Source organism: Strigops habroptila, chromosome 7, assembly GCF_004027225.2.
Source record: "Strigops habroptila isolate Jane chromosome 7, bStrHab1.2.pri, whole genome shotgun sequence".
Taxonomy (NCBI): Eukaryota; Metazoa; Chordata; class Aves; order Psittaciformes; family Psittacidae; genus Strigops; species Strigops habroptila.
The window spans coordinates 1696677-1724161 of NC_044283.2; the positions used below are offsets into that span (position 1 = coordinate 1696677).

General features: G+C 54.2%; 1 protein-coding gene across 1 annotated transcript in view; it reads right to left on the minus strand.

Annotated features, from left to right (window-relative positions):
* Positions 1-4760: 4760 nt before the first annotated feature.
* Positions 4761-27485, minus strand: part of RAB11FIP5 (RAB11 family interacting protein 5) — a 35814-nt gene continuing 13089 nt past the window's right edge. Inside the window, 6 exon segments of the mRNA XM_030491416.1 lie at positions 4761-4901; positions 4903-5070; positions 6036-6058; positions 6061-6227; positions 23204-23909; positions 25695-26134. Of these exon segments, the coding sequence (XP_030347276.1) occupies positions 4860-4901; positions 4903-5070; positions 6036-6058; positions 6061-6227; positions 23204-23909; positions 25695-26134 (1546 nt within the window). The 3' untranslated portion in view covers positions 4761-4859.

Sequence of the window (27485 nt, forward strand, 5' to 3'; positions counted from 1 at the left end):
GCAGCTCCTTTGGGATTATGGATTTGAGAAGGAGAAAAGAGCAACTACAGCTGGAGAGCGTAAGAACATGTGAGAGGAGCAGCCCTGCAGAGCCCAAGGGCAGGGCAGGAGAAGGCAGGAGGTGCTCCAGGGGTTCCCCTGCAGCCCATGTTGGTCCATGCAGAGCAGGGTGCAGGGAAGCCCACGCTAACCATGACCTTCCTGCTGCCTTGTCTTTGGATAGTCTTTCAGAGGATCACAGTTCAGTGCGTTGATCCCATGGAGCAGCATTCCCAGCATTCCCATCCGGCCTCATGGGGTTTACATGATCCACCCAGACAGGTGCTGAGCTCCTGATCCAGCTAGAGGAAAAATAACCCGGGATTAGAGCTGACAAAACGCTCCTGTTGGAGCAGCACAAGTGATTTAGGGAAGCTTAAAGGGTTCATTTGTCTGAAGGAAAAGGCATGAAGAAAGGAAGCTGCAGCCTGGAGAAGGGGAAAAGGTGGGATTAGGGCAGAGCAGCTGGAGATGCAGGGCTGAAGATCAGGGAGAACCCTCAGCACTTCATGCCCTCGAGGAGCAGGTACAAGTGCGTGTTCCATGAGTGCTGGTACTGATGGAGCTGGTTTCCTCACCAGGCACCTGAGGCTGCTCTCTCTGGTGGCTACAACACAGGATGAGGTCTCTCTCCATCTCTGGCAGTGTTCAAGGCCAGGTTGGACACAGGGGCTTGGAGCAACCTGCTCTAGTGGAAGGTGTCCCTGCCCGTGGCAGGGGGTTGGAACTGCATGAGCTTTAAGGTCCCTTCCAGCCCAAACCACTCTGGGGTCCTATGATTCATCCTCCTGCACACTGCAGTGGGTCTCCTTCCTCTCTTCAGCTGCTGATTTTCCACAAATCCTTAGGAATGTGATACCTGCTCCTGCTACACAGGGGCAAAATCAAGAGCATTAAGGGAGCCCCAGGCAGACCTGATCCTGCAGGAATCCTGAGCCAAGCTCCTGCGGTTCTCAGCACCCACCATCACAGAGTGGTTTGGGTTGAAGGGACCTTAAAGCTCCTCCAGTCCCAACCCCCTGCCACGGGCAGGGACACCTTCCACTAGAGCAGGTTGCTCCAAGCCCCTGTGTCCAACCTGGCCTTGAACACTGCCAGGGATGGGGCAGCCACAGCTTCTCTGGGCACCCTGTGCCAGCGCCTCAGCACCCTCACAGGGAAGAGCTTCCTCCTCGTTCCCATGTACTCCCTGTCCAAGCGCCATCAGCACAGACGCTGTTGTCAATAACTCACAAGTTTCTAGGAACAGCTTGAACAACTTTTATTTTTTCTTTAAAGTGCTTCAAACAGAAGAACAAGCTCTTTAGAAACATTAGTTGCAACTACTAAAACATGAACCACTCAGAACCCGCTTCCTGCCTCCATCAAGTACAGGGAAACCAATGAATCCAACCCCCCCGACGCTTCTCCCTCCCGTTTGGGGGTGCTTTTCCACCCCACATTTACAACACGGAACACACGGAGGTTTCTTCCCAGACACGGCCTAAGGCCGAGTCCACACGTTGCTTCAGCACCCACATCCCTTCAGGTTTGTTCCAGTTGAAGGATATTCCTTGGCGGTTCTTCTGGCCCCTGATTCCAGGCTGGAAGGGCCAGTCAAGGCATAAAGAAATCACTTGGCCAGAGTGTTTTAAGAGCAAAAGAACCACTCAGTTATGTGGTGGCAGCAGAAGCAGAGCTATGAGCAAGAGCTCCCTACCCAAGGCCTCGTGGAACAGCTTGAGCATGGGAAGAGAAAGACCAAGAGGCAAAACCATAGAGTGATGTTATGGTTGTGCTTAAAATGGAACCAGGGAGAAGCTGCTACTGGGCCACCCAAACCCTGCTGGGGTCAGTGAGGAGCAGCAGAGCTGGAGTGTTCCCTCCATGGGTTTGCGAAGAACATGAGGAGATCTGGGACATGAGCAACTTGGGAACGTTTCCCTGCTCCTTTCCCTCTACAAGGAAACATCCAAGTCCTAAAACCATTTCCCTCTGGTAACTTAGAGGTTTTAACGAAGAGATTATAGACTCTGGCTTCAGTGCTGTTGTGTGTAGCCACTTACGTATGCTCTTATGCAGAGAGTAAACTGTGTGGTGGGGGGAAAGAAACCTGTTTGCAGGACAGCGGAGTGGAGAAACAGAGAACGAAGACAGGAACAGCTTCAAGACACCTTTTCCCAAGCAGAAGTGCCAAGGTCCCCGCACAGGGCCCCATGGTGGCCTCTGGAGATGCTCTGCTGCCACCAAGCCATGTGAGAGTGCTTGAGCCTCCTCCAGGATGGCAGCAGAAGGCAGGTTGGGGACCGTGCTGCTCAGAGGCAGGTGTCAGGTATTGCTGACAGGGCCCGATCCAGCCCTGCTGAGAGGAACTTTGTATATTCAAGTGCAAAACATTCAAGCTTTGGAGGAGAGAAAAGGCCGAGCTAAGGCAGAAGGGGAACGTGCTGAAGAGGAGGGGGAGAAGGTGCAGTGAGCTCCTTATCAACATTGGCACTTGTGTGGGGGGAGCACCTACAATGCAGAAGTCTCGGGAAGCAGATGTTTGGGGGGGGAGCAGGGAAGCCAGTGTGAGAATCCAGCTCTGGTTTCCCCTTCCTCATTCCCAACTGACATAATCCTTCTCCATGCAGCATCCTTGCCCCTTCTGCCAGCCCTCCTGCCCATGCCATGCTGTTCTCCTGGTGCTGGGCTGGATTCTATCTATCCATGACTCCTCTTTGCCTGCTTTCAGGTCAAAGAGGGAGCTTCTCCAGGAGAGGAACTCCCAGAAAGGGGATCTGGTTCTCAGGCCACGGGTCCTCTTGATGATACAGGCAGAGAGAAGTTTCTGGTGCTTTCTACATTGGGAGAAACATCTTCCCTTGGACCCTCACATCTTAAACCAGAAGCAAAGTCTGCACAAGGGCAGAAGGAGCATAAAAACAGGGGTGAAGTGCAAAAGCCCCAATTGCCTCCTCCTAGGGGCAAAGGCCGGGAGGAATCAGGTAGGAATCAGGTAGGAATGAGGCTCATGGCCAGTATCTTCCCAGGTGACACATCCTCCTCCTTGTATGATGGGCTACAAGCTAGATATGACCATGATAGTGACACCAAACCTCCTTTCTCCTGCTAGTTCTCATCCCAACAGCCTGTTTCTCCCACCTCAGACTTCGAGCATGACCCAACACTGTCTTTATCCAGCAACAGTTCGTCTTGGAATGCTTGGCCTCCTCTTCCCCCAGTGTCATCTCTTACTACCTGCTGTCCATGCAGAACTCCTGCCAAAGTGACCCACGCACAGGGGTGGGAAGGCTCCACTGTCTGCACTTCAAATAAGCTCACCTTGCTCAGATGAGCCAGTAGCAGAGGGCAAGCTGCCCGAGATGGGAAATATTGGAATGAGAATGGGATCTCAGAGCCTTTTCTTGATAGGGAATTGCTACTGTCCTACTGCAAAAGGCACAGTTTTTCCATGTCCTCGTATAACTTGAAGGAATTAAGGAGGAAAGAACATGAAGGGTTTGAAAGAATCCAGTAACTCTGGGAGATGTGCAGGAGGGAGAAGATGCCTCATATGTCAATCTTGAGATCCACACCACTGACCCTCTGCCTGCATGGGCACCTTCTCCACCCTGGCAGAACAAGAGGAGCAACATCCTCTCTACACCTTTCCCCAGCATCTCCAAGCCAAAAGCTGCCCTGTCCTCCAGTGCAGCCAGGAGCATTGCTCACCAGCCTCAGGCCACCGTCCGTATGGCTGTTACACCACCTAAACCAGAGGCTTTGGGATGGTCACTCAACAGTCAGCAGCAAGAAGCATTCAACTCCCAAGAGAACTGGCCTACAGTATCTCCAGGTGAGCCCAGGCCACCACAGACCTGACACCAGAGCGTGGATGTGGTAAAACTCGAGGTGTTTGGTGCCATCACCGGCTTGAAGGAGGTCTGTGGTGATGACTGACCTGCCAGCTCTGACAGCGAGGGCTGGATGCACACCTAACCTAGCAGGGTGCCACACACAGAGGTGGTGGGTGCTCAGACACCCATCTCCACACACGAGCTTCAGTCCTGATGGTGTTTCCTGCTGCACTGAGGAAGACAACACCAAGTCAGTGGTGGGGGCAGCACTGGAAGGGGATTCCTGTGGACACAGGAGAGTTTTGAGCTGAGGAACTGAGGCAGCATCACGACTGTGCACACAGCAAAGGAACCAACACCACTCATGGTTGGGCAGTGACCTTGGCTTGAGTTCTTTATGGCCTCCAACTCCAGCAGCATCTCCCATATGGTCGGGTAGTGGCACAGTGGAGCCAGCTCTTCAGATGGAGACCCTTCATTTGGGGGCACAACAGGAAGGGAACGAGGTGTCCAACAGTAGCTCCTTCCCTTAGTTACCTTCATGCTGGTAGAGCCTGAGTTGAAGCATCCCTGATGTCTACCACTTGAACCCCATCCATCAGCCAGCGTACACCACTTCAGAGAAGAGATATGGAAGAGTGTGGGGCAGAAGAGCAGCAGCAGCAGGATGAAGACATGGGCAAGGTGGTTGCTTTCCAGCTCTCAAACGCCCATGGACCACTTAAAGCATTGGCAGATGAGCGCCTGAGAAGATGTTGCTCGGTCACGACAGGAACCTAAGGAGGCATTTGCCTCATGGGGAGGGCTCTGCTCCTCCCCATAGGGTGGGTGACAGCCCATCACCCTACAGCTCCCTGGAGCCAGAGCTGGGATAAGCTTGGGCTGGGAAGGAGCAGATAACCTTTGGCAAACAGAAGCCACTGGAGCCCTCTTGGAAGAGGAGGGGGAGTGCAGGGGTGTTTGCAGCGTGTTTGTTGGAGAAGTGCTGGTCTCTGGGAGAGGTTACTTGCTCTTGTTTTCTCCCAGTGGGATCTGGAGGAGTGTTTGGAGACTGTTCCATGATGCGGACCAGCAGCTGGTCAATGTAGTTCTCCAGTTCTTGGATGTGCTCCTCCTTCTTGCTCAGCTCCTTCTCCTTCTGCAGCAGGAGCTCGATGAGTTCATCGTGGGTCAAGTGATAATACTTGGCTGCCTGGTCCAGAACGGTGGGATCCTGGGGTAGAAACCGAGAGGAACATTCAGTGAGCCACAGAATCGTATCATGGAATGGTTTGGGTTGGAAGGGACCTGAAGTCAAATGAAAGCCCCTGTCCCCCAATAGATAAAGCTAAAGGTGGGGGCACAACAGAGCCCATTCACCTGCCAGCAGCTACCCCCCTTTCTGGGGCTTCCACTTTCCTCAGTCCTCCAGCAGCAGCAGAGAATTAAGAGCTGAAATCCCTTCAGGAGCTCCCAGAGGATGAGAGCTCTGAGGGATTCAGGTCTTCAGGTCTCCAAACAGGCTGGAGCAGCACAGGGGAGCAGGACCCAGGCAGATCCCACCCCAGGTAAGGTGAAATGCTCAGAACCCACAACATGAACTACCCGTGGAACCACAAAGGGCTTTCTGGGCACAGCAGGTTGTACTTGTCCTTCCACCCAGGTGAATCCCAGCAGCAGCGTTTTACAGGGCAGGTTGGAAGGCAAACAGAGCAGCAGTAGAGGAGGAGATGAGGAGGAGGAGACAAGGAGGAGAAGGAACCCCCATGACACCATGCCCACAGACATCTCACATGGGTGTTTTGCTTGCCTCAACACGCCAGCATTTGGAATACAGCCCAGTAAGAGGCATGAACAAGGCTCCAGGAAGCACTTTCCCCTCTGCCTTCAGGCCTTCCATCAGGCACTTATCCCATCCCATCCTCTCATCTCTGTGGGTAACCAGGCACTGGCACAACAAAACCCCCAAAACAAAGCAAGCAATGGGAGAACAACAGGGTGAGAAGGTCCAGAGACCAGGTCATGGAGGAAGAGCAACCAGGACTGAGGATGTGTGGGTTAACACACATGGTTCTGCTCACACTGTGGCAGGACCCTGTTCCACCTCCTCCCACACCAGCTTCCTCCTCCTCTGCCACCAGCTACGGAACATCTGGAGGAGGTGGGAACGCAGCTCTCCCCTCAGAGGGACGTTCCTACCTTTAACTTCTTGGAGTCCTGTCTTCTCCAGGTGAGCGGATGGGGGCCACAGGCTGGACACTGCTCGTGGTGACTGTCTTCAGCTTCTCCAGCCCATTGCTCAGAGCAGTCGTCAGGCTGGACCTGTGCTGCTGCTTCTTCTCACTGGAGACCTCCTGCACCGCAGCGCTGATGGGTTTCACTGGGTGAGGACTAAGGAGAACAAGGAGGTGGGACAGTTAAAAACCCTCCTGAGCTAGGGAGCAACACCCTGATACATCTCCCTAGGGTTCTCATAGGTTTGGGTTGGAAGGGACCTTAAAGCTCACCCAGTTCCAAGCCCCTGCCATGGGCAGGGACACCTTCCACTAGAGCAGGTTGCTCCAAGCCCCTGTGTCCAACCTGGCCTTGAACACTGCCAGGGATGGGGCAGGCCACAGCTTTTTATGGGGATGGGACCCACTTATCACATTTAGTCAGCTCCACACACAGCTCAGCTGCTCTGAGGAGGGAGAGGAGAGCCCATGTCCTGCAGAGCAGGGCAGCCCACAGTGCTCCTCTGGCACTATTTCCACCCAGAGGTGAGATAAGGAGCTCCAGGACATGTGTGTTCAGCTGAGATATGGAGCAGATCCCATGTCCTCACCTTGCTGCTCAGTCCACACTGAGGAAGAGTCCTGTGGGGTCAAAACTCCCACTACCAGCCACTGGGGAAGTTCAACCCAGCTGCAATGTCATCTGGGCTGCTACACCACTGCCCAGAGGGGGGGTTTGGGGTCCAGGAGCCCCCAGGTTAGTGTCTGGGGTCACCACTGATGCTTCAGGGATGCTCCTGCACCACTGAGCATCGGTTCCTGAACTGCCTCAGCCCAAGAGCTGCACTCACCTGCCTGGAAAACACCACAGAATTTGTCCCCCTCCACCAGGCAAAGGGAGGGTGAGGAGACTGTGTCTGAGGGCACCTTCTCTGCCACGTGAGGAGGAATTACAGTTTCATTATTTTGGCCTCACTCTTCACCCAAAAGATTGTTTCTGGGCTTAACTTTTGCTTTTCAGTCTGATGGAAAGAGAAGTGACCTGATGCTACTGTCCTGCAAGGAACACACAAGGAATCCTTGGCACCACACTCGGGATGAATCATACAATAGAATCATAGAATCAGCCAGGTTGGAAAAGACCTCTAAGATTATCAAGTCTAACCATGCCCAGCACTACCAAGGCCACCACTGACCCACAGCACTGAGGCCTCGGCTACACGGGGTGTGAACATCCTCAGGGCCGGTGACTCCAGCACTGCCCTGGGCAGCCTGTTCCAATGCCTGAGCACCCTCTGGGGAAGGAATTGTTCCTCAGCTCCATCTAAACCTGCCCTGGGGCAGCTTGAGGCCATTTCCTCTTGTCCCATCCCTTGTTCCTTGGGAGCAGAGACCAGCCCCCTCCTGGCTCCAGCCTCCTGTCAGGCAGTTGCAGAGAGCGATAAGGTCCCCCCTGAGCCTTCTCTTCTCCAGACTAAACCCCCCCAGGTCCCTCAGCCGTTCCTCATCACACTTGTGCTCCAGGCCCTGCTCCAGCTCCGATGTAAATTCCACCAGGAGCTCTCAAAGTCTCTGCTCCCACCAGATGCAGCAGCAAAGGGATAATCCCCAGTGCTGGGCATCCAAACAACGCTGCAGGAGCAGGGGGACCTCAGCAAGGTGGGCAAGCACAGTCTCTCTTTACAAATGGGGACCTCAGGGAGTTGGTAGGATGGGTTGGAGGAGGAGGACTGACACCCACAGTGATGGTGTGAGCTGTTGCTAAGCTGGTTCTGACACCTCTTGAGTCCAGCTTGTGCTTAATGAGCTTTATTTCTGCTTTGAAAGCTTTCAACCCTGCTCCAGGACTGTGATGACACCTTTGTCCCAGCCTCACCCATCACATGAGGCATCAGGTGGGTGGCCCAAGCCCTCAAGGCTGGTGTCTTCGTGCCATGTCAATGGTGACAGGATCAGGACACACCAAGCAGTCTCCTTGTCATGCCGACAAGGCACATCTGAAGTCCTCTTCAACCACAGTGATGCCTTCTGTCATCCATTTGCTAGGAGAGGACAGCAGTGGTAGCCACTGACCAGCTTCAACAAGCCGAAGGATGTCCTTGTCACTCCTTGTCAGAGGTGTCCAACCACATGGACAGACCCCAGGGTTCCTGGGCAGCTCAGAAGGATGGAGAGAGATCCTACAAACCGCTGTAGGAGTTCTCCTGCTCCTCAAAACACAGGGTTGGGGAAGCAGAGCAGCAGGTCAGCTGCTCGTCCCAGCCAGATCTGAAGATAAGCAGCTCCAAATGGCACCGTCAACTCATCACAGAATCCCAGAGTGGTTTGTGTTGGAAGGGACCTTAAAGCTCCTCCAGCTCCAACCCCCTGCCACGGGCAGGGACACCTTCCACTAGAGCAGGTTGCTCCAAGCCCCTGTGTCCAACCTGGCCTTGAACACTGCCAGGGATGGGGCAGCCACAGCTTCTCTGGGCACCCTGTGCCAGCACCTCAGCACCCTCACAGGGAAGAGCTTCTGCCTCAGAGCTCATCTCAATCTCCCCTCTGGCAGGTTAAAGCCATTCCCCTTGGCCTGTCCCTACAGACCCTTGTCCAAAGCCCCTCTCCAGGTTTCCTGGAGTCCCTTTAGGCACTGGAGCTGCTCTAAGGTGTCCCCTTCAGGAGCCTTCTCTTCTCCAGGCTGCCCCAGCCCAGCTCTCTCAGCCTGGCTCCAGAGCAGAGGAAGGCCCAAAGCAGCACGTGCCAATATCACCTCAGCACCTCTGATGTCCCCAATCCTGTCCCCTACAAGTGCCACATCACACCTCAAGTCACACACCAGAGTTGCCATCACTTAAGGAGCTGCCCAAGTGCTCCAAGGCAGTGGAGGCCCCAACGCGCTGTCATGGGCTGTCCTTTAGGTCCCACCAGAGGCACCTTCCCTGCTGGGAAGGCACCATCCCCCCTTCCCCACAGCGCAGAAAGGGGGATCCTCCACACACCCGAGTGTTACAACTGATGCTCCGAGCACCCACCTCACCCCAGCAGCACCAGCTTTGTGGTGAGAGCCCTTCCTCACCGCAGCACCTACAAACACAATCCCAACACGTGCTCTTCCAGAGGCAGAATTCCCTGGCTCCATCTTCAAATGCAGTACACCAGAAGCTGCTCCAGCCTCCTAGCTCCCTGTGAGCAGGTTGTGTCCCATCCAAACCAGGCAGGAGGTGCTGGTGTCACTCAGATATACAAGTCTACCACTTAGCTTCCCATTTTGGACAAGGTGACCAGCACTGAGCCCTCTGGTCACTTGGGAAGAGGACATGGGACCCTGCAGGACTTTCCATCCCTGGCACGTAATCCCAGCACACCAGATTCCCAATAATCCACACCAGCTATCCATACCAATCCGGGTTCCACTGCTCCTTCATCACATGGAAGAGAAAGACACTTTTGTCCCAGCTGAGCCTTAATGTCTGTTCTGAAGTCTTTGCTTTTTCCTTCCACCTTATTTCTACCCCATTTTTCTTTGCCTGCGTGTCACTGACCATCTTATTAAGGAGATGACTCCAGGAAAGGCAAACATGGGGACCTGGAAAAGGGCCCTTCCAGCTTTCCTCTCTCCCCCCATGACAATTATTCCCATCTCCCCAATCTTATGAAGTAGTGCAGAACCTCAGAGTCTTCCACAGAGACCTCAAAACTCTTCCAAGGTATCTCCTCCAAAGGTTCTTCAGTCACAGCAGCAAGATTCCACGTTTTACAGGCAGAGGAACCAGAGCAGAGACGTTCAAGGACTTCTCAGACACGCACCATGACAGGAGCCAGCACTGACATGATGACCAGCTCTTAGGACCAAGCCCCTTTTCCTCCCATGAGCCAGCCTGAAGATGACTGTGAGCATGTACCACCATGTACCATCCACGTGGAGTGTCCCGGGACTACATTCGTCGCCTAAATCCACCCTTTGGGACTGCAGGACACTTCTCTTCCATCTCTACCCACAAATTGTGACCCAGCTTATCTGTTGGAGGATGAATAATCCAATTGGGAATGATTTGAGGATCTGGCCTCCATGAAGGGATAAAACCCCAAACCAGCTCCCAGCCCCATCTCCTGCTGGTCTTTGCTCCCAAGGTCATGTTGGACATCAGACCCTCACTGAAGCCAAGGAGGGATGCCCATGCAGAAGGGCTGGAGCTCAGCTAAGTTCTGCTGTCCCCATCTCCTGCCTCCCTCCCCAGGCCCACGACCAACACTACTCTTGGGCCAGGTGGGATTTTATCATCTCAGTGTCCCCACGAAGCTCCATTTGCCTTCTGAGGTTGATCAAATAAATCCCTGCCAGAAGACTCAGGTCTCCATGTAAACCATAAGAGCTTGATCCTTGATACTCTGGGCAGACAGAGCCCATGACCATCTTCTCCTGCCCAGGCGGACCAGGGCAAGGTGCACCAAGAGAACTCAATGAACTGAAGGACACAAGAGTCCTCACCCTCAACTCAGCATCTTTCTCATGGCATTTCTACAAGCCCAAAGCTGACCTGGGAGGAGAAACAGCCCGTTCTTTCCTTGATGCACCACCACGATACCTCCCCTTCCCATTCCCATTCTCCTTAAGGCTAAATCCCTTGGCTTCATAACCAATGGGCATCTCTGCAGGAGGAAGGGGAGATGAGCATTTTGCCACCACCTTGGTGGCACCGCTTTTGTCTATGGAGAGAAGAAGGTTTTTAGTCCCTGATGGTCCTTTAAAAAGGAAAGAAACCAAAGGTGAATGACAAGGGAAGGGGCAGGAGCTGTGCACATGCCATGAAGGAACTCATGAGAGCATGAACAGCTGGAAGCAATCCTGGCAGACATGGAAAAGGCACCTACTGCAAGCACAGGGAAGATGATGGAGCCAAACTTAGCACCGAGTGCAATGCGGATGCAGTTCTGCTGCGTTTTCAGCTGGGGCAGGTCTTGGATGCATCAAACCATTTACCTTACTTTAGGGCAAGCACAGGACACCAGTGGCCATTCCCCATGATCCAAGAAAGCCAAAGCTTCAAGCTGGTCAAGCCTGGACTCTCTGGGACCACAGGAAGGTGAGGGAAGAGTCCCTGCAGCAACACATGGAGCATCCTCCTTGGTGTCAGCTGCTGAGGGGTCCACTTACCAACCCCGTTGCTAAGAGCAGAAGGGAGACAGGGTTCACCTCTACCAAATACAACATCCCTTCGCCTTCCCCGGAATGCTCACCTGGAAATCTGCTGGAAAAAGGGCTTCTCAGCTGGCTGTGTCTCCCTGGGCAAAACCAGGAGCGCTGAAGCTTGTGTGTCCCCGGGCTGTGGCATAGGGCAGGGCCGGGCGGCTGCGCGGCTGGTGGCGGCAGGGCAGGGGCAAGGGAAGTCAAACTGCTCTGGGTTAGTTGCAGCCACGAGGAAAGGGGTGGAGAAGGCCAAGGGCTGGTGGTCATGCAGGAAGGGTTTGCCTAACACGTCCCCGGGGAGGTTAGTGGGTTGGAAGCTTTGCCCAAGAGCTTCCTCTTGGAGGCTGGAGAAGCTGGAGCCTCCTTGAGCAAACCTTTCGGGTAGGACAGGTTGAACAGGGACAGGGTCTGGTGGCTTCTCCACAAAGGGGTTGGTTGGGGTGTTTGGGCTGAGTGCTGGAGCAAAGGGGTTTCTCGGGGTTGAAGGATCCTGTTTGTGCCTCTCCTCTGCCCCAGGTGGCTTCCAGAAATCAGCCTTCTTGAAGTCTATCCCGGGCTCGCTGCTGGAGGGGCTGCCCTGCTCTGCCTCCCAGGGAGGAACAGCCACTGCCATGGGGTGACACGGCTCACTCTGACCTCCTGATTGCCCCATGGGGCCGGCCACCAGCTCCTGCTGCCCCTCACCATCACCCCGCGCCAGCTCTGGCTGTGGTGGGCTCTCCCCATGCTCTAACCTTTGGGGTCGTGGTGCCGAGCTGAGACCCGCGGGGTGACCGGCTGCTTCCTGCTCTTCCAGAGCTGTCCAGAAGATTTCCTGCTGGGCCAGGTCTAGCTTGGAAGGTGGGTTTAGACTTGACATACTGAGGTCCTCAGGGAATGGCTCCTGTTTGGAGGCCACCTCCCACTCGGTCCCCATCAGAGGGGATAAACCCGACTGGCCTAATCCATCTAGGGAGAACTTTGATGGGCAGGTCTCAAAGTGCTCAGCTGCGTCTGTCTCATTCATCTCTGATGGGTCTTCCCTCAAAGAGGTGTCCTCTTTTGCCAGCTCGTGAGCTCCTGCCTCCAAATGAGCTGTTGAGTCCACAGTGGCAGATTCCACATCCTTGGAGACTGGGAATTCGCTCCCAGCTACATCCAATCCCATTGTGGGTGGGCTGGGAGATGCTGGGACAGAGGGCTCACTGCTTGGCAGCTCCACCTCTGCCTTTGGGCCCTCTATCTCTTCCCATTGCTCCTCACTGCCTCGTTGTGGGTCGCAAGCATCTTCCTCCTCACCTTCCCCTCCACCTCCCATGGCTGCGAACCACCTCGGAGGTTTGGGGTGGTGGCGCGGTGGAGCTGGCCACCATCTCCTCCTTCTCTTGGCTGCCTGCCCATGGGGAGAGGACAACCTGCCTCTCCCGAACGTCAGAGCTGAGCTTCACACGGCTGTCGCTGGCCTCGAGCTTCATGCTGGCCTGGAGCCGGTACACCGACGTCCGGATGTCGAACGCGTCCTCCTCACCAGCAGCACCCTGAGGCTCCATCCCGGGCTCGGGCACCCCAGGGAACCGTCGTGGGGCCACATCTGAGAGCACCCGCGGGGGCACGGCCACCACGTTGCTGCCCGGCAGGGGCTCGGAGGGCAGCTCGGGGCTGAAGGTGCTTCTGGGCAACACGCAAGCGGCGGCGCGAGAGCTGCTCTTGGCCTCGAAGGTGCCCTCGCTGAGGAAGGCTGGACGTGAGCTGAACGTGCTCTCCTGACCCACGTGCTCCTGCCCTGCCACGCTCTGGGTGCTCTCTGATGGGTCAGGAGTGGTTTCGGTGGCTATGGTCATCCAGCCGTTTGTCCCTGCACTAGAGGGTTCCTCCTCATTGCTGTCCCCTTCCTTCCTAACGCTGTTTGGAGCACTCAGTGCTGTCGAAGCCTCTTTCTCCCCTGGGTTTCCCGATGCAAACGTGGTTGTCCAAACTGTAGGAGTGCTGCTTTTCCTCCTCCTTCCCATCGACCCCACAGACACGGGGCTCAGCACATCCTCTATCACGGTGGCTTCCTGGGTTGTGCTCACCAGGTTTGCCCCAACATCTAACCCAGAGAAGTTGGTCCAAGCCCGGAGTGTTGCGGGTATTTCAGTGCTGATCTGTGCATCAGCCTTTTCAAACGCCTTTGTCCCCTTCTCCTGAGGTGGCTCCGCTGCTCTTTCTGTCGGGCTGGCTGCACCAGGATCATCGATGAAAGCCATGCCCTCTGCTGCCACCGAGGCAAAGAAGTTCTCCTTCTTCAGCTCCGGTTTGAGCCTGCTGGTCGCAAAGGCATCGAAGGTCTCGTCCCACTCCGAGAGGGGAGGAGGGACCACGGGTTTCTTGTCCGGTGGAGGAAGGTCTCCTTGGGATGGGGGAGTTGTTTCTGGAACGGGGACACCAACGCTTTGGGCTGGAGACTCTCTCTCTGGGTCTTTATGTCTTAGGGAGGCAGAGGGACTGGAATCCTCAGAGGAATAAAAGCTCCCAGCGACCTCTGGAGAAGCACGCGGCCCAGACGGGAAACTAGAGAGAAAGTGAGTAGGTGAAGGAGAATTTAGTACCTGGTCAGCGAGGAGGTCCTCAAAGAAAGGATTGCTCTGCAGGGAGTTGAGGAATGGGTTGGTAGGGGACAAGCATCCGGATTGACCGTCTCCAAGAGCGGGAGAGAGGTTAGTGCTTGGCATGCTAGCGAGATGGGCTACAGCAGCAGGAGCAAACTGGGCAGGGGAGCAGGGAGGAAAATGAGAAGGAGCATCTGAGCTGGTTTCTACCTGAGGAGACACTTCCAGGCTGTGGAGGGAAGACAAAACAGTCCTCCTGGTTAATGCCGTGACAGAGCTGTAAGCACACACCACACACACTCCAAAGCAATGCAATGATCAAATAACGTTCTCGTCTCTCTGGTTAGGCAGAGCAATGAGTATGGAGTCAAGGCATGGAAAGGGCATGCACGACACACAGAAGAGGGCAGCCCTTCACCTAGACGTCCTCCACACTTCCCCTTCCTACCTTAGCAAGCCCCAAGACTCTGGAGCCAAGAGGTTTTCCCACCTCCTGCAGCCCAAGGGCTGGGCTCAGGGGGCTGGTGTGTACCAGGGGCACGTTGTGCTTGAGGGCTCTTGGATTGGGATTACTTGAGCCAGGAAGAGCACCCAGGAGTGAGTCTTTCCCAGTTTATCCCAGTGCTTTGTTACCTGTCCGCCAGCACATCAGGGTGACAGCAGACCTGATGGTCCCTCTGGCACAGGAGGGAGCACATGGCCGGGATGTGGCCCTGGATCCACTCCTGACTGCCCAGTGTTCCCTCATGCCTTGCATCCCATCACTTCTGGCCTGAAACCCCATGGGGGATCCCAAGGACGAGGAAGGGATCCAGCACACCTCAAATTCACACTGTCAGGCTCCATCTGCACCTCACCCCATGTCAGGCAGCCGGTTCCTTGCTGCCTTTCCAAGAGGGACTACACTGACCTTGCTTTGGGATTCACTGATCTTCCTTTGGGATCTCCTCTGGCAATGTGCATCACCCCTAAGGAACTCACCAGGTTGGGGATGATCGTCTTGGTGGTTTTCACATCCTGGTGTGGACACCCCATGCCCCAACCAGTGCTCCGAGTACCACATTCCCTCCTCCTGAGCCCCCATCCCCTTCACTCACCCCTGCCAGGAGCAATCCCAACCCCAGGATGGGAACACCCAGCACCAGCAATGAGCTGCCCCATAACCGAGTCAATGGGATCACCTCCTTCTGCACCAGCCACCACAGCTGAGCTCCAGAGAGACCCCAACCTTGGTTTGGGAGAAACATGGACATTCATCGGCCAGCACTGGGCATGGCAAAGTTTAATGAGGAATTCATGAAGGAATTGCTTTGCCAATACACATGGGGTACATCCAGCTCTGGGGGTGCACCATGGTATTCCCTGCCTCACCCAAGCTGCTGGTGGGGATCACAGGAAGAGCATGGTCAACGGGCTGTCAAATGGGAAAGTTGCCTGGAAAACTCTTTTCATGTGTTACAAGGATGCACAAAAGCCTCGGGCACGTTTTAAAGCTCAAAAATGCCATCTTGAGGCAGAAGCTGAGGATGGGTGAAGGTGCAGCAGAGAATCATAGGATCATGGAATCAACCAGGTTGGAAAAGAGCTTCAAGATCATCCAGTCCAACCATTCCCAGCAGTGCCAAGGCCACCACTAACCCATGGCACTGAGGCCTCGGCTACACGGGGTGTGAACACTTGCAGGGATGGTGACTCCAGCCCTGCCCTGGGCAGCCTGTTCCAATGCCTGAGCACCCTTTGGGGAAGGAATTGTTCCTCATCTCCATCTAAACCTGCCCTGGGGCAGCTTGAGGCCGTTTCCTCTTGTCCCATCCCTTGTTCCTTGGGAGCAGAGACCAGCCCCCTCCTGGCTCCATCCTCCTGTCAGGCAGTTGCAGAGAGCGAGAAGGTCCCCCCTGAGCCTTCTCTTCTCCAGACTAAACCCCCCCAGGTCCCTCAGCCGTTCCTCATCACACTTGTGCTCCAGGCCCTGCACCAGCTCTGGTGCCCTTCTCTGGCCCCGCTCCAGCACCTCAATGTCTCTCAAAGCGGGCAGGTTCTGTGCTGGCCGTGCCCTGGACCATGAGTGATGCACGGATGGACAGGAGCCCATGCCTACTGCAGCAGGGCTGTAGGACCCGTTTCTCCCTGCTCCTGGCAGCTTCACAGCCCCCCTCACACATATCTTGCAAGCAGCTACCTTCAAAAGTGCCTATTTGTGCAATCAATGCCACCAAAGTCCCTCCATCCCAGGTTTTAGGTAGGTAACACACACTCAGCAAGTGGCAAAGGCTTAACTCCTGCACCCATCAGACACTACACAGATACTTCTGAGCAGAACTAGCAATTCAGGCACAAAAACACCCATAAAAACCTTCATTTCCACCCAAACCTGCAGCACACTTGGTGCTGTGGGCAGAGACAGCTTGTGGGTGCACTCTCCTGCTGTCACTACAGAGCAGTGGTGGCCATGGCCAAATGTCCACCCCAGTCCTCACGGAGTCCAGCCATGTTCTGCTATGTCTCCATGTCCTCTCTGGGCACGTACCTCCACAGAGGGCACCTCTGAGCTGCCCAGCTCTTCCCGGGTGCCTGGAGCTCTCAGTGAGCACAGAACATCTCCAGGAGAAGCGATGGGAGAAGTTGATGGAGAAGGTGATGGATCTTCAGGCACAAACCACAACGGAAAGACCAGCTCTGCTTGGAGCCAACCTGTCCACGCATGCTGTGATGGGCAGGGACACCTTCCACTAGAGCAGGTTGCTCCAAGCCCCCGTGTCCAACCTGGCCTTGAACACTGCCAGGGATGGGGCAGCCACAGCTTCTCTGGGCACCCTGTGCCAGCGCCTCAGCACCCTCACAGGGAAGAGCTTCTGCCTTAGATCCAACCTGAACTTCCCCTGTTTCAGTTTGAACCCATCACCCCTTGCCCTATCACTCCAGTCCCTGATGAAGAGTCCCTGTCCAGCATCCTTGTAGCCCCCTTCAGACACTGGAAGCTGCTCTGAGGTCTCCACGCAGCTTCTCTTCTCCAGGCTGAACAGCCCCAACGTTCTCAGCCTGTCTCCATATAGGAGCTGCTCCAGCCCCTGATCATCCTCGTGGCCTCCTCTGGACTTGCTCCAACAGCTCCATGTCCTTCTGATGCTGAGGACACCAGTTTTCCCTCTCTGCTGGAGGATGCTCAGGGAAACCAGGAGCTGAGGACGGCGAATTCCTCTAGAGGGAAACCTCCGCCTGCAGCAGCCTCGTGGAAGATGATCTTTGCTGCATTGAAACGCTGACTCACCCTCCTCCTCCTCCTTCTCCTCCTCTTCCCATAGCCCAGCACACAGCTCTGCCAGCCAAAATAAATAGCTGGTACCTTTCTGCCCTCATTTATGTGTTTGGCAGCACTTCACAGGCGTGTTTTAGCCTCTCGGCATTGAAAAAAAAAAAGAGAGAAAAGAAATCTTGCTGAGCAACCCCCTGATGGAAAAGTCTATTGGAAACAGCTTGTTCAATGCAGGGGTTTTCCCCTATGGATTGCAGCCTGAATTCCAGGCTGAAGGCAAACACCCCAGCCCTGCAGGCATAGGGCACTGGCCCCAGCCATCGCAGCCCATCTGCAACAGGGTGGGTTAATCTGCACCGTGGAGATAAAGGCAATGTGCTCCAAAAGGCAAGGTTTGGGGAGGGCAAGGCTCAAGTCCAGCTAGAATAAGCTGAGGTTAAGAGCTGCACTGAAGCTCAAGTGGAAAATCCCTTCTAGGAGGGCTGGAGCATAGAATTCCAGCCCGGTTTGGGTTGGAAAGGACCTTAAGATCATCCAGTTCCAACCCCTGGCACAGGCAGGGACACCTCGCACTGGACCATAGCACTCACAAGCTGCTTTTGGCACCATTTCCCTGTGGACCAGCACAGAGCCAGGGCTGGGATGGAAAACCAGCAGGATCAGGGTGCTGGAGGCCCCAGCAGCAGCTTCAAAGCCTGGCAGGGATCAGGAATTTCCTCCTATCGGATTGGTGTGGAAAGGGCTGGGATAGGCTATGGCAGCCCAGGACATTTTTGGACAGGGTGGGAAGGAGTCACAGGATAAAAGCAAACGCTGCCTTCAAACAGGAATTCTGGAGGTGAAAGGAGTGGCTTTAGGTCTTTGTGTAGTAACTGCTTTGCTTTCCCCTTGGTCCTCTCCAGTTACAATGGACACATCCTGCTTTATAGATGTGCCCCCAAAACCACAGGGATAAATATATAGCAGAGATGGGATCTGGGAAGTGGGAGCCCAGGTAGGTGCAAACTGCCAACCCCAAAACCTGCTTTCCATGGAATCCCAGCCTGGTTTGGGTTGGGAGGGACCTTAAAGCTCATCCAGCTCCAACCCCTGCCACGGGCAGGGACACCTTCCACTAGAGCAGGTTGCTCCAAGCCCCTGTGTCCAACCTGGCCTTGAACACTGCCAGGGATGGGGCAGCCACAGCTTCTCTGGGCACCCTGTGCCAGCGCCTCAGCACCCTCACAGGGAGAGCTTCTGCCTCAGAGCTCATCTCAATCTCCCCTCTGGCAGGTTAAAGCCATTCCCCTTGGCCTGTCCCTCCATCCCTTGTCCAAAGCCCCTCTCCAGGTTTCCTGGAGCCCCTTTAGGCACTGGAGCTGCTCTAAGGTGTCCCTTTAAGGAGCCTTCTCTCCTCCAGCTGAACCAGCCCAGCTCTCTCAGCCTGTCAAGAGAATGGTTTTTAACCTGCAAACAGCACCAGTGCTGTTATTTTTACAAGAGAAAGCACAATTTCTCCTTTCTCCTATTGCCAAGCCTGAGATGCGGCCTCCCTTTATCATCCCAATTCACTCCGCAGGAAGCAGGACCTGTGGAGCTCTGATAACATTGGAGGAAACCCTCAAAATAGTTAAACCAATTGTTTTAGCCTCCACTAAACCTGCTGAGCTTCTTCCTTACACACAACCCTGGGCCACACAACCTTAAGAACAACAAACCCCAAAGAGTCTTTTATTCAGGCCTCCAAAGAGCAAACACCATCTTCCTGCTGCTGCCATTGCAGGCAGTATCAAAGCCTGGTGGGTTTAGCAAAGCTCAGCCTTTGGGACCTGCTTCCTTGTGCAGTCAGTGAATAAGCAGCTGTAAATAAGTGCTGCTGATGCAGCAGCAAAAACCTGCCCGTAAGAGAAGAGAAAAGCTCTTTATAAAGCAGAAGTTAAACCAGAACCTTCCTTCTTTTAGAAAGGGTCTGGTTTTGCAAGAGGTTCAAGACGGGCTGTGCCAGACTTGGCTTAGCTGGAGGCTGATTTCAACCTGAGCTTTGTAAAGCAGCTTTCTAATTAGAGAGCTTTTAACTAATGACAGGTTGAGCTCTCTGGCCTTGCAGTGCTGTCTGCTTTTGATGTTCCCTCCATCCATTTGGCTCCGGGTGAAAGTCGACCTATCCAGTGGGCAAAGAGCGGGGGGAATGCTGCTGGCTCAGCAGGTAGGGAGCTGCAGGGCTGAAGGTTCCAGAATCAGGAGAGAAAGAAGGGAAAATCCCTTCTGCAGGTAAGTCACAGACTTAAACTGCTCCATTCAGAGGCTGCTCTCTCTACAAGGCAAAGGTTCATCATGGAATCCTAGAATCCAAGTGCAAGGGACCTCAAGGATGTTCTGGTCCAACCTTTCCAGGCACAGCATGACCTAGACTGGATGTCCCAGCACCCTGTCCAGCCCAATCTTAACAGTGTCCAACGTTGAGGAGTCACCACTTCCCTGGGGAGATTATTCCAATGGTTGTTCTCAATGTGAAACATTTTTCCTCTTATGTCCAGTCGGAATGTCCCCAGCAGTAACTTGTGCCCATCACCCCTCATCTTTCCCATGGGACTCCTTGTCAAAGGCAGTCTCCATCTGCTTTGTAGCCACCCTTTGAACACTGGAACATGGTGACAAGGTCTCCCTGAGCCCTCTCTTCTCCAGGCTGGACAGTCCCAGCTCTCTCAGCCTTTCCTCATCCAGGCTATGATCCATCTCCAGCTCTAGAAGCTCCTGAACAGCTGCTCCAGATGTGGGTGGACATGCACAGAACACCCACTGCTGCGTGTTCAACCACACACCATGGTTCCACACACCCATGGAACATCTGATGGCACCAAACCATATGTTCAACCTGACACCAGCAAGACCTCAAAAGCTCTTCACCAGCTTTGCCTTGAATCAGTGACGTGCTCCACAAGGTCATGCAGTGTAAGGAAGGAGAATAAAACCACAGAAGTTGAGAGTTGTGTAGAATTAGAATGAGTTGTAACTAATGGCCAGAGAAATGAAGGCCCAGGAAAGCCAGAGCAGAGACAGTGCATCTCCCTGGGATGATGGAAAGGCCATTTCTGCATCAAATGAGACTCAGTCACCATCTTCCACTGCCCAGTTTGGGCCATATGAAGGAAAGCATCAAGATCCTGGGTTATTATTGCTCAGGAGTTTTGTAAGTGTAATGAACCAGCCCAACTCGAATTTAAGCTCTTAAGATTCTCCTTCTGGCTTCAGCTGGACACCCCCAAGCATCACTTGGCTTTCTTTTAATCCCAGAGTGGTTTGGGTTGAAGGGACCTTAAAGCTCCTCCAATTCCAACCCCCTGCCACGGGCAGGGACACCTTCTACTAGAGCAGGTTGCTCCAGGTCTTCATAGGGAAGAGCTTCTGCCCAAGAGCTCATCTCAGTCTCCCCTCTGGCAGGTTAAAGCCATTCCCCTTGGCCTGTCCCTCCAGGCCCTTGGCCAAAGCCCCTCTCCAGGTTTCCTGGAGCCCCTTTAGGCACTGGAGCTGCTCTAAGGTGTCCCCTTGAGGAGCCTTCTCTTCTCCAGGCTGCAGTTTAAGCTCATTACTTCCCATTTTCAAACTGCAATTCAAGCCCATTCAGCTGTTTAGAAACACTCCAAAAGGGGCCTCGGTGAATTTGTTCCCTCCAGCCCGAGCTGCTTCAAAGCAATTCCTATTTTTGGGAGAGAAAACCCCAGCTGGAGGAGCTGCTGTCTCACAGCTCATCCAAGTTCCTCCTTTAGAAGACAAGCATCTGCAGGCAGGGTCCTGAGCAAACCGACTCTAAACCAAGCTTAGCTTCAGCTTAGCTTGAAATTACACTGTGAGCACTGAAGTAGGTTAAAAGAGAACAGTGAAAACCCTCTGGGAAAGGAATAACACTGGGAATGGCTCCAGCAGCTGCCATGGAAGGGGATGGTTGTTAGAAACCAGCAGTGTTTGAGGGCACCTCTGTGATTATCTGCTGGGTTGGATGCTACAGGGATGCGGGAGCCCATTTACACCCCTGCCTTGAGGACAGCAGTGTCTGTTGGGATGGAAGTGCTCACATGTGGGGATAGAACACATGGAACACGTCTGCCTCAATCCCAGAGCTGCAAAGCAGGAGGGAACCTGGGGATTCCTCACCCATTTAGCATGGAAAAGGCTCCAGAGGGGGATGCAGAGAGCATCTCCCATCCCATCCCATCACAGGCTCACAGTACCGCAGTGTCTGGCTCAGGCAGCTTGTGCAGTCACTGCCTGAACACAGAAGGGCTTTGATGGGTTTGTGTTTCATACAGGATCTGCTATTCTAGGACTGAAACAGCAGCTTTGTTATCACAAAATGAACTAAAAAGGACTAAAAGAACAATCTCGAGAGGTTATATTCTGTCCTTCAATCACAGCATTCATAGAGTGGTTTGGGTTGGAAGGGACCTTAAACCTCATCCAGTTCCAACCCCCTGCCACGGGCAGGGACACCTTCCACTAGAGCAGGTTGCTCCAAGCCCCTGTGTCCAACCTGGCCTTGAACACTGCCAGGGATGGGGCAGCCACAGCTTCTCTGGGCACCCTGTGCCAGCGCCTCAGCACCCTCACAGGGAAGAGCTTCTGCCTCAGAGCTCATCCAAAGCAGAGATCAGATTCCTTTAGTCTCATCTAGAAACAAACCTCGCACACTGGGATGTGATGCCAAATAACCACCAGGGCTCAAGTCCCCTGGAAATGAAAGATCCATATGTGGGAATGATGCTTCAGCATTCCCAGGACCTCGTGTTCATCCCTCTGCTGCTGGAGCAGCTCAGGGACAGAGCCCACATCCTGCCTGGTCCTTCCTTCCCCATGGCCTCAAGGGAAAGAGCTCCAGGCCCTGGGAGATGGGGTGTGATGGGGAGCAGCTCTGCCCAGGCACTGCAGGACTGAGCCTCCCCAGCCCTTGAGGCTCCTTTTCCATCCTCACACCAACAGCTCATCCTCCTCTCGAGGTACCTCCTGTGCCCCACAGCACAAGGACACGCGTCCTTCTGTCCTTGGGAAGGAGGTGGCAGCATGTTCTTGTCACCCATTGGCTTTAAAGACCCCCCCTATAAGCACATCATCATCTTGTGGGGTGAGAAGACAACAGCTTTGGGGCTGCCCCTGGTCTGAAGCCACACTGAGCCATGTGCTCGCCCTCCCTCAGGTCTGAGCAGCACTTGAAAAGCAGTTGAAGCTGAGGGAATGTGGTTGGGTTGGATAAACCAGGAGTGCTCTCCTCATGAAAGGAGGCTCAGACTGAATTAAACCCCTTCTGCTTAATAAATGAGAGTCAAGTCAGCCCAGATTAGGAAAATCCCAGAATCAATCAACCCTGGAGATTCAACCAGCTCACAACTGTTGGGTCTTTTCTCTGGCTGCTTTAACCCCTTTCCTCCCTCTCACTGAGCAATGACACCACCACATTGGGCTCCCCATTGACCTCTGGACCCCCAGGAGCTATAGGGATGGACACTGGTGACCCACCAACGCGATAAAGCCCACGGAGAAACAGCACCACCACCACGTTTTGTGTGCCATGAATCCAGTGCTGAGGATTTGGGAAGTGATGAATCACCACACAAAGCAAGAACGATTAGAGATTCCTCACAGGAAGAAGAAGGGAAGGTTGGGATGGGATGGGAAGAGGAAGGAGCAAGGATGGGATTAGTTACTTCACAAGTATCATCTTAAGGTACCAAAGTACTGCACCCCCAAACTGGACCAGAAACACAGAGGGGTAGGGGGTTAATCAATGTCATTCCATGTCACTGTGTCCCACATCCTGCACTGACTGATTGCCAGGGAAGCTCTTCTAGCTAAAGGAGAATGATCCTTTACTTTGAGGCCACGGAAACACTTGGCATGAGCACACCGAGCCTCTGCAGAGGGAAACATCTCCCTCTCCATGAAGGGGATCCCTCCCTTTCCCAACACAGCCCAGGAGGGCAAATGGAGGTGGTTTGTGGCAGAAGCCAGGGGAGGATTCACCCTCCCTTTGAGACATTTAAGATCAAGAAGCATTTCCCCCACTATCACCTTGTCTGAGCAATGGGGACCAGTCCCCTGCTGATGCTGGAGGGCATTTACCAGCTCAGTGTTGAAGACACGAGACTGGGGCACCCAGCTCATGACCCAGGCATCAATACACCCATCTCACTGACCTGGGTTTCTGAGGAGACTCCTTTGAACCAAACCAGCTGCTGCTCTTACTCCTCTCATCTCCCCCTGTGTGGATGGATGAGCCATGGGAAGATCCCCCTTTCTCCCCTTGCCCTTTGCTCCCTGTGTCATTCTTATTGCCCCCATGGTGGAAGAGGCCGCCCTTTGCTTTCTTGTCTTCCTTCTTGGTGTCCTCAGCTTGCTTGTCCTTCGTTGTGTCCGTGGAGAAGACCATGGGAGCTGCAGCTTGAGTTGGTTTGTTCTCCAAGCGACTGTTCTCTTCCATCCTGGCTCTGCCCAGATGGTTGCTGAGGGTGACGGCTTTCGTGGAGACCCTGAGCTCCTCCTGCAAGGCTAAGCTGGGAGGAGACGGGATGAACCTGGGCTCGTCTCTCTGCTGTGTCCTCTCAAAGCTGCCGACCCCCCAAGGCACCTCCTGGGGGTCAGGATGGAGGGGAGCAAAGCCAAAGCCCTCCTCCTGCCGCCTGGGAATGCCGGAGCTCTGGGGGACACACACGGGGCTCTTTGGTGCAGGCTCGTCGCTGTAAACGTGGCTCCCGTTGATGCAGAGGGAAGAGCGGGACACGGGATCGTTCTTTGGCTTCAGGCTTTGGATTGCTTTAGGCTCCAGGACTGGGCTCACCTGGGAGACATCGTCACTGAACGCTCTCTTGTGGGTCAGCTTTGGAGATGGCAACAGGTCTTTCACTGGGGGGAAACCAAACACAAGACAGAGGTGAGGCCACCTGAGTAACAGGTAGGACAAACATCCTTATCTTCTACTTGCAAACACTAAAGAGACCTGTGAGATGACACCAGCTTTCTCCCTCCCAGGCTCTCACTGCATAATTAAACTACTAGAAATGCAAATTACAGGTGACAAGTATGTGGCTACACAGGTTGTACAATGTCCTTCCCCAGAACATTACCTCCCACTGCTGGATCCAGAGAGGAGTCTCTGTAAGACAACAAACCCCTTGTCTGAGAGGATCTGAGATGGATAATAAATGCAAGAAACTACCCACAAGCTACTTATGAGATAAGACAAGGGGGAATGGCTTTAACCTGCCAGAGGGGAGATTGAGATGAGCTCTGAGGCAGAAGCTCTTCCCTGTGAGGGTGCTGAGGCGCTGGCACAGGGTGCCCAGAGAAGCTGTGGCTGCCCCATCCCTGGCAGTGTTCAAGGCCAGGTTGGACACAGGGGCTTGGAGCAACCTGCTCTAGTGGAAGGTGTCCCTCCCTGTGGCAGGGGTTGGAGCTGGATGAGATTTAAGGTTTCCAACCCAAACCACTCTGTGACTCTATGAGGGGGTTTTGCTTCCATGTGATTTAAAGTTTTGCATTGAATGAAAGATGAGGAATCTCTGAGCTCTACTCTTGTATCCTGCATGTCCAGCGCCTGCTCCTCCCTCCCCTGTCTGACCCTGTGGCTATTGCAGCACTCAGCAGCTTTTAGGGAAGAGCTTTTGACAAGGATTGCCTGGACTTCATGTGCCACGCAGCCACTGTCCCCTCCTCGCAGGGGACACGGCCTCCTTCGTGCAGATGCTGGGGCCAGACCAGTGTCTCCATCACACAGCAGAAACCAAGAGGCATCACACGTGCAGCTTCACCAGCACAGTGAGGAGCAGCACCAGAGACTGCCACCAAGGTGGGGATTTGCTGTCTCCAGCCAATTAAACCACTTCATGATGTATTTGGTTTCCAAGCAAGAATTAACTCTCCACAAGGACCCTTTTTGTTTGCAAATCGCCGCTGTCCGAGCACCAAGAGCTGTAACACCAGGAACCAGCCACTGCCTCAGGCCTGAGGTGTCCCAGCAGACAGCCAGCAGCAGGGCAGTGCCCTCTCCCAGGGGCTTATTGCTGTGACTTGCTTTTAGGAGACACAGAAGAAAAGGTCCTAAAGAACCCTCAAAGCCCACAAGCTCGTGGCGAGCTGAAGGGAGAACGTGGCAACAACCAAGTCAGGTTGTTCATAGAGTATGAAAAGCAGCATCTTAGATGTCCTCCCACGTTGCTGCCAACACATCATAGAATCCCAGAATCCCAGAGTGGTTTGGGTTAGAAAGGACCTTAAGACCATCCAGTTCCAACCCCTGCCCCGGGCAGGGACACCTTCCACTAGAGCAGGTTGCTCCAAGCCCCTGTGTCCAACCTGGCCTTGAACACTGCCAGGGATGGGGCAGCCACAGCTTCTCTGGGCACCCTGTGCCAGCGCCTCAGCACCCCCACAGTAAGGAGTTTCTTCCTTATATCCAACCTAAATCTCCCCTGTTTCAGCTTAAACCCATCACCCCTTGTCCTATCACTACAGCCCCTGATGAAGAGTCCCTCTCCAGCATCCAAAGGGAGATCCAAAGATCTCAGCGGGTTTGTGCAGGATGTAGGTAAGCAACGAGTTAAGAGATTTGCAGGAAAGCCTCAACAGTCCCTCACAAAGAAAGGGGGGAATAAAAAGGGGGAGAGGGAATTTAACCCATTATCCTCTTACCAGAGCGCTCCATGGACACACTGCTGTGTCTGCTGGGGGATCTGGTTACTTCAGGAAGATTTGAGGCCAAGCCCAGGCTGGCAGAGGAGATGGTGCTGTCGGATCCCAGGGAGGTGTTGGATTGAGTCAAGGATGACTTGCGGAGCTTGTTCTTCAAGAAGAAGCCCTTCACTTTGGATTTCTTGCCCCCAATGTCGTAGTCATCCTCCATGTCAAGGCCACCCATGCTGCTGGGGATGATGGCAGAGGCTGACTCCAAGTCGTATTTCTTCTTGCCCTTCACCTTGTCCTTCAGCTTGCCAAAGGGTGACCGGGGCTTGTCCTTCATGGACAGGTCGAACATGCTGGCTGTGATGTTGTTGCGTGTAAACTGGATGCACACCAGGATCTCACCACGTTCCTTCTCCTTCTTCCCAGCCTTGGAATGCAGTTTGTGCCACCTGGAGCCAGAGAGGAGAGGAAAGGAAAAGCCCTTAGAATCACAGCATCCCCAACTGGGTTGGGTTGGAAGGGAGCTTAAAGCTCCTCCAGTTCCAACCCCTGCCACGGGCAGGGACACCTTCCACTAGAGCAGGTTGCTCCAAGCCCCTGTGTCCAACCTGGCCTTGAACACTGCCAGGGATGGGGCAGCCACAGCTTCTCCTGGCACCCTGTGCCAGCGCCTCAGCACCCTCACAGGGAAGAGCTTCTGCCTCAGAGCTCATCTCAATCTCCCCTCTGGCAGGTTAAAGCCATTCCCCTTGTCCTGTCCCTCCAGGCCCTTGTCCAAAGCCCCTCTCCAGGTTTCCTGGAGCCCCTTTAGGCACTGGAGCTGCTCTAAGGTGTCCCCAGAGCACAGCAGAGGGGCAGGATCCCCTCCCTGAGCTGCTGCTCACGCTCTGGGGGTGCAGCCCAGCACACGGGGGAGTTCTGGGCTCAAGCACCCACTGAAGCCAGGTCATGGGGAACTTATGAACCTTCTACTTCTCCATTTCACCACGGAACCACATTCACACAGGGCAGCACAAAACCCAGGCCATGAGGAAACTGTTTCTTCCCCACAACTGTTACCAATCCAGTGCCCTTCGCTCCCTTCTCATCCCATGAGATGCTCCATCCTTCCGCCCTGGATCCAGGCACCACTTCCCAGGGTGGCAGCAGCAGGATGAGCAGGTCCCCAGCACAGCCCCTGCAGCTCTGATCCCTCACTCAAAGCATGAGCATTCCCCTTGACAAGGCACAAGGAAGGCTGGAGGCTCAGGACGGACCCCATTTCTCCATGCCATGTTCCATGGAGCAATGAAACACACAGCAAAGGGAGGTGGCAGATGTTTCTAGACCTCGTTTAAGAAATCCCAATGATTTCCCAATAAAGACAAATCCCAGCAGTGTTTTATGGCCTCTTTAAAAGTGAAGTCAGTGAAAAGATAACAAAACTAAGGGAAGGAAAATGTGAGGGCTGGAGACGGGTGTGAGCACACTGAAACCACCAGGGAGAGGGGAAAACATGAACTGCAGCCTCCAGAGGTTTCTGAGTTCCTGCTGGGGGAGTCATCACATCCCAGACAAAGGGAGGACATGGAAAACCTGAGGAGCCTCCACTGCACCTTGGGAAGGAGGCACAAACCCTTCATTCCTTGCTGGATACAGCACAGCTGGAAGCATCCAGGTCCTTCAGCACACAATTCAGATGCCACCAAAAGGCAGGAGGGACGGTGCTGGGCACGGACATGGGGTTAAATCAGGGAATGGTTTGGGTTGAAGGGACATTAAAGCTCATCCAGCTCCAACCCCTGCCACGGGCAGGGACAC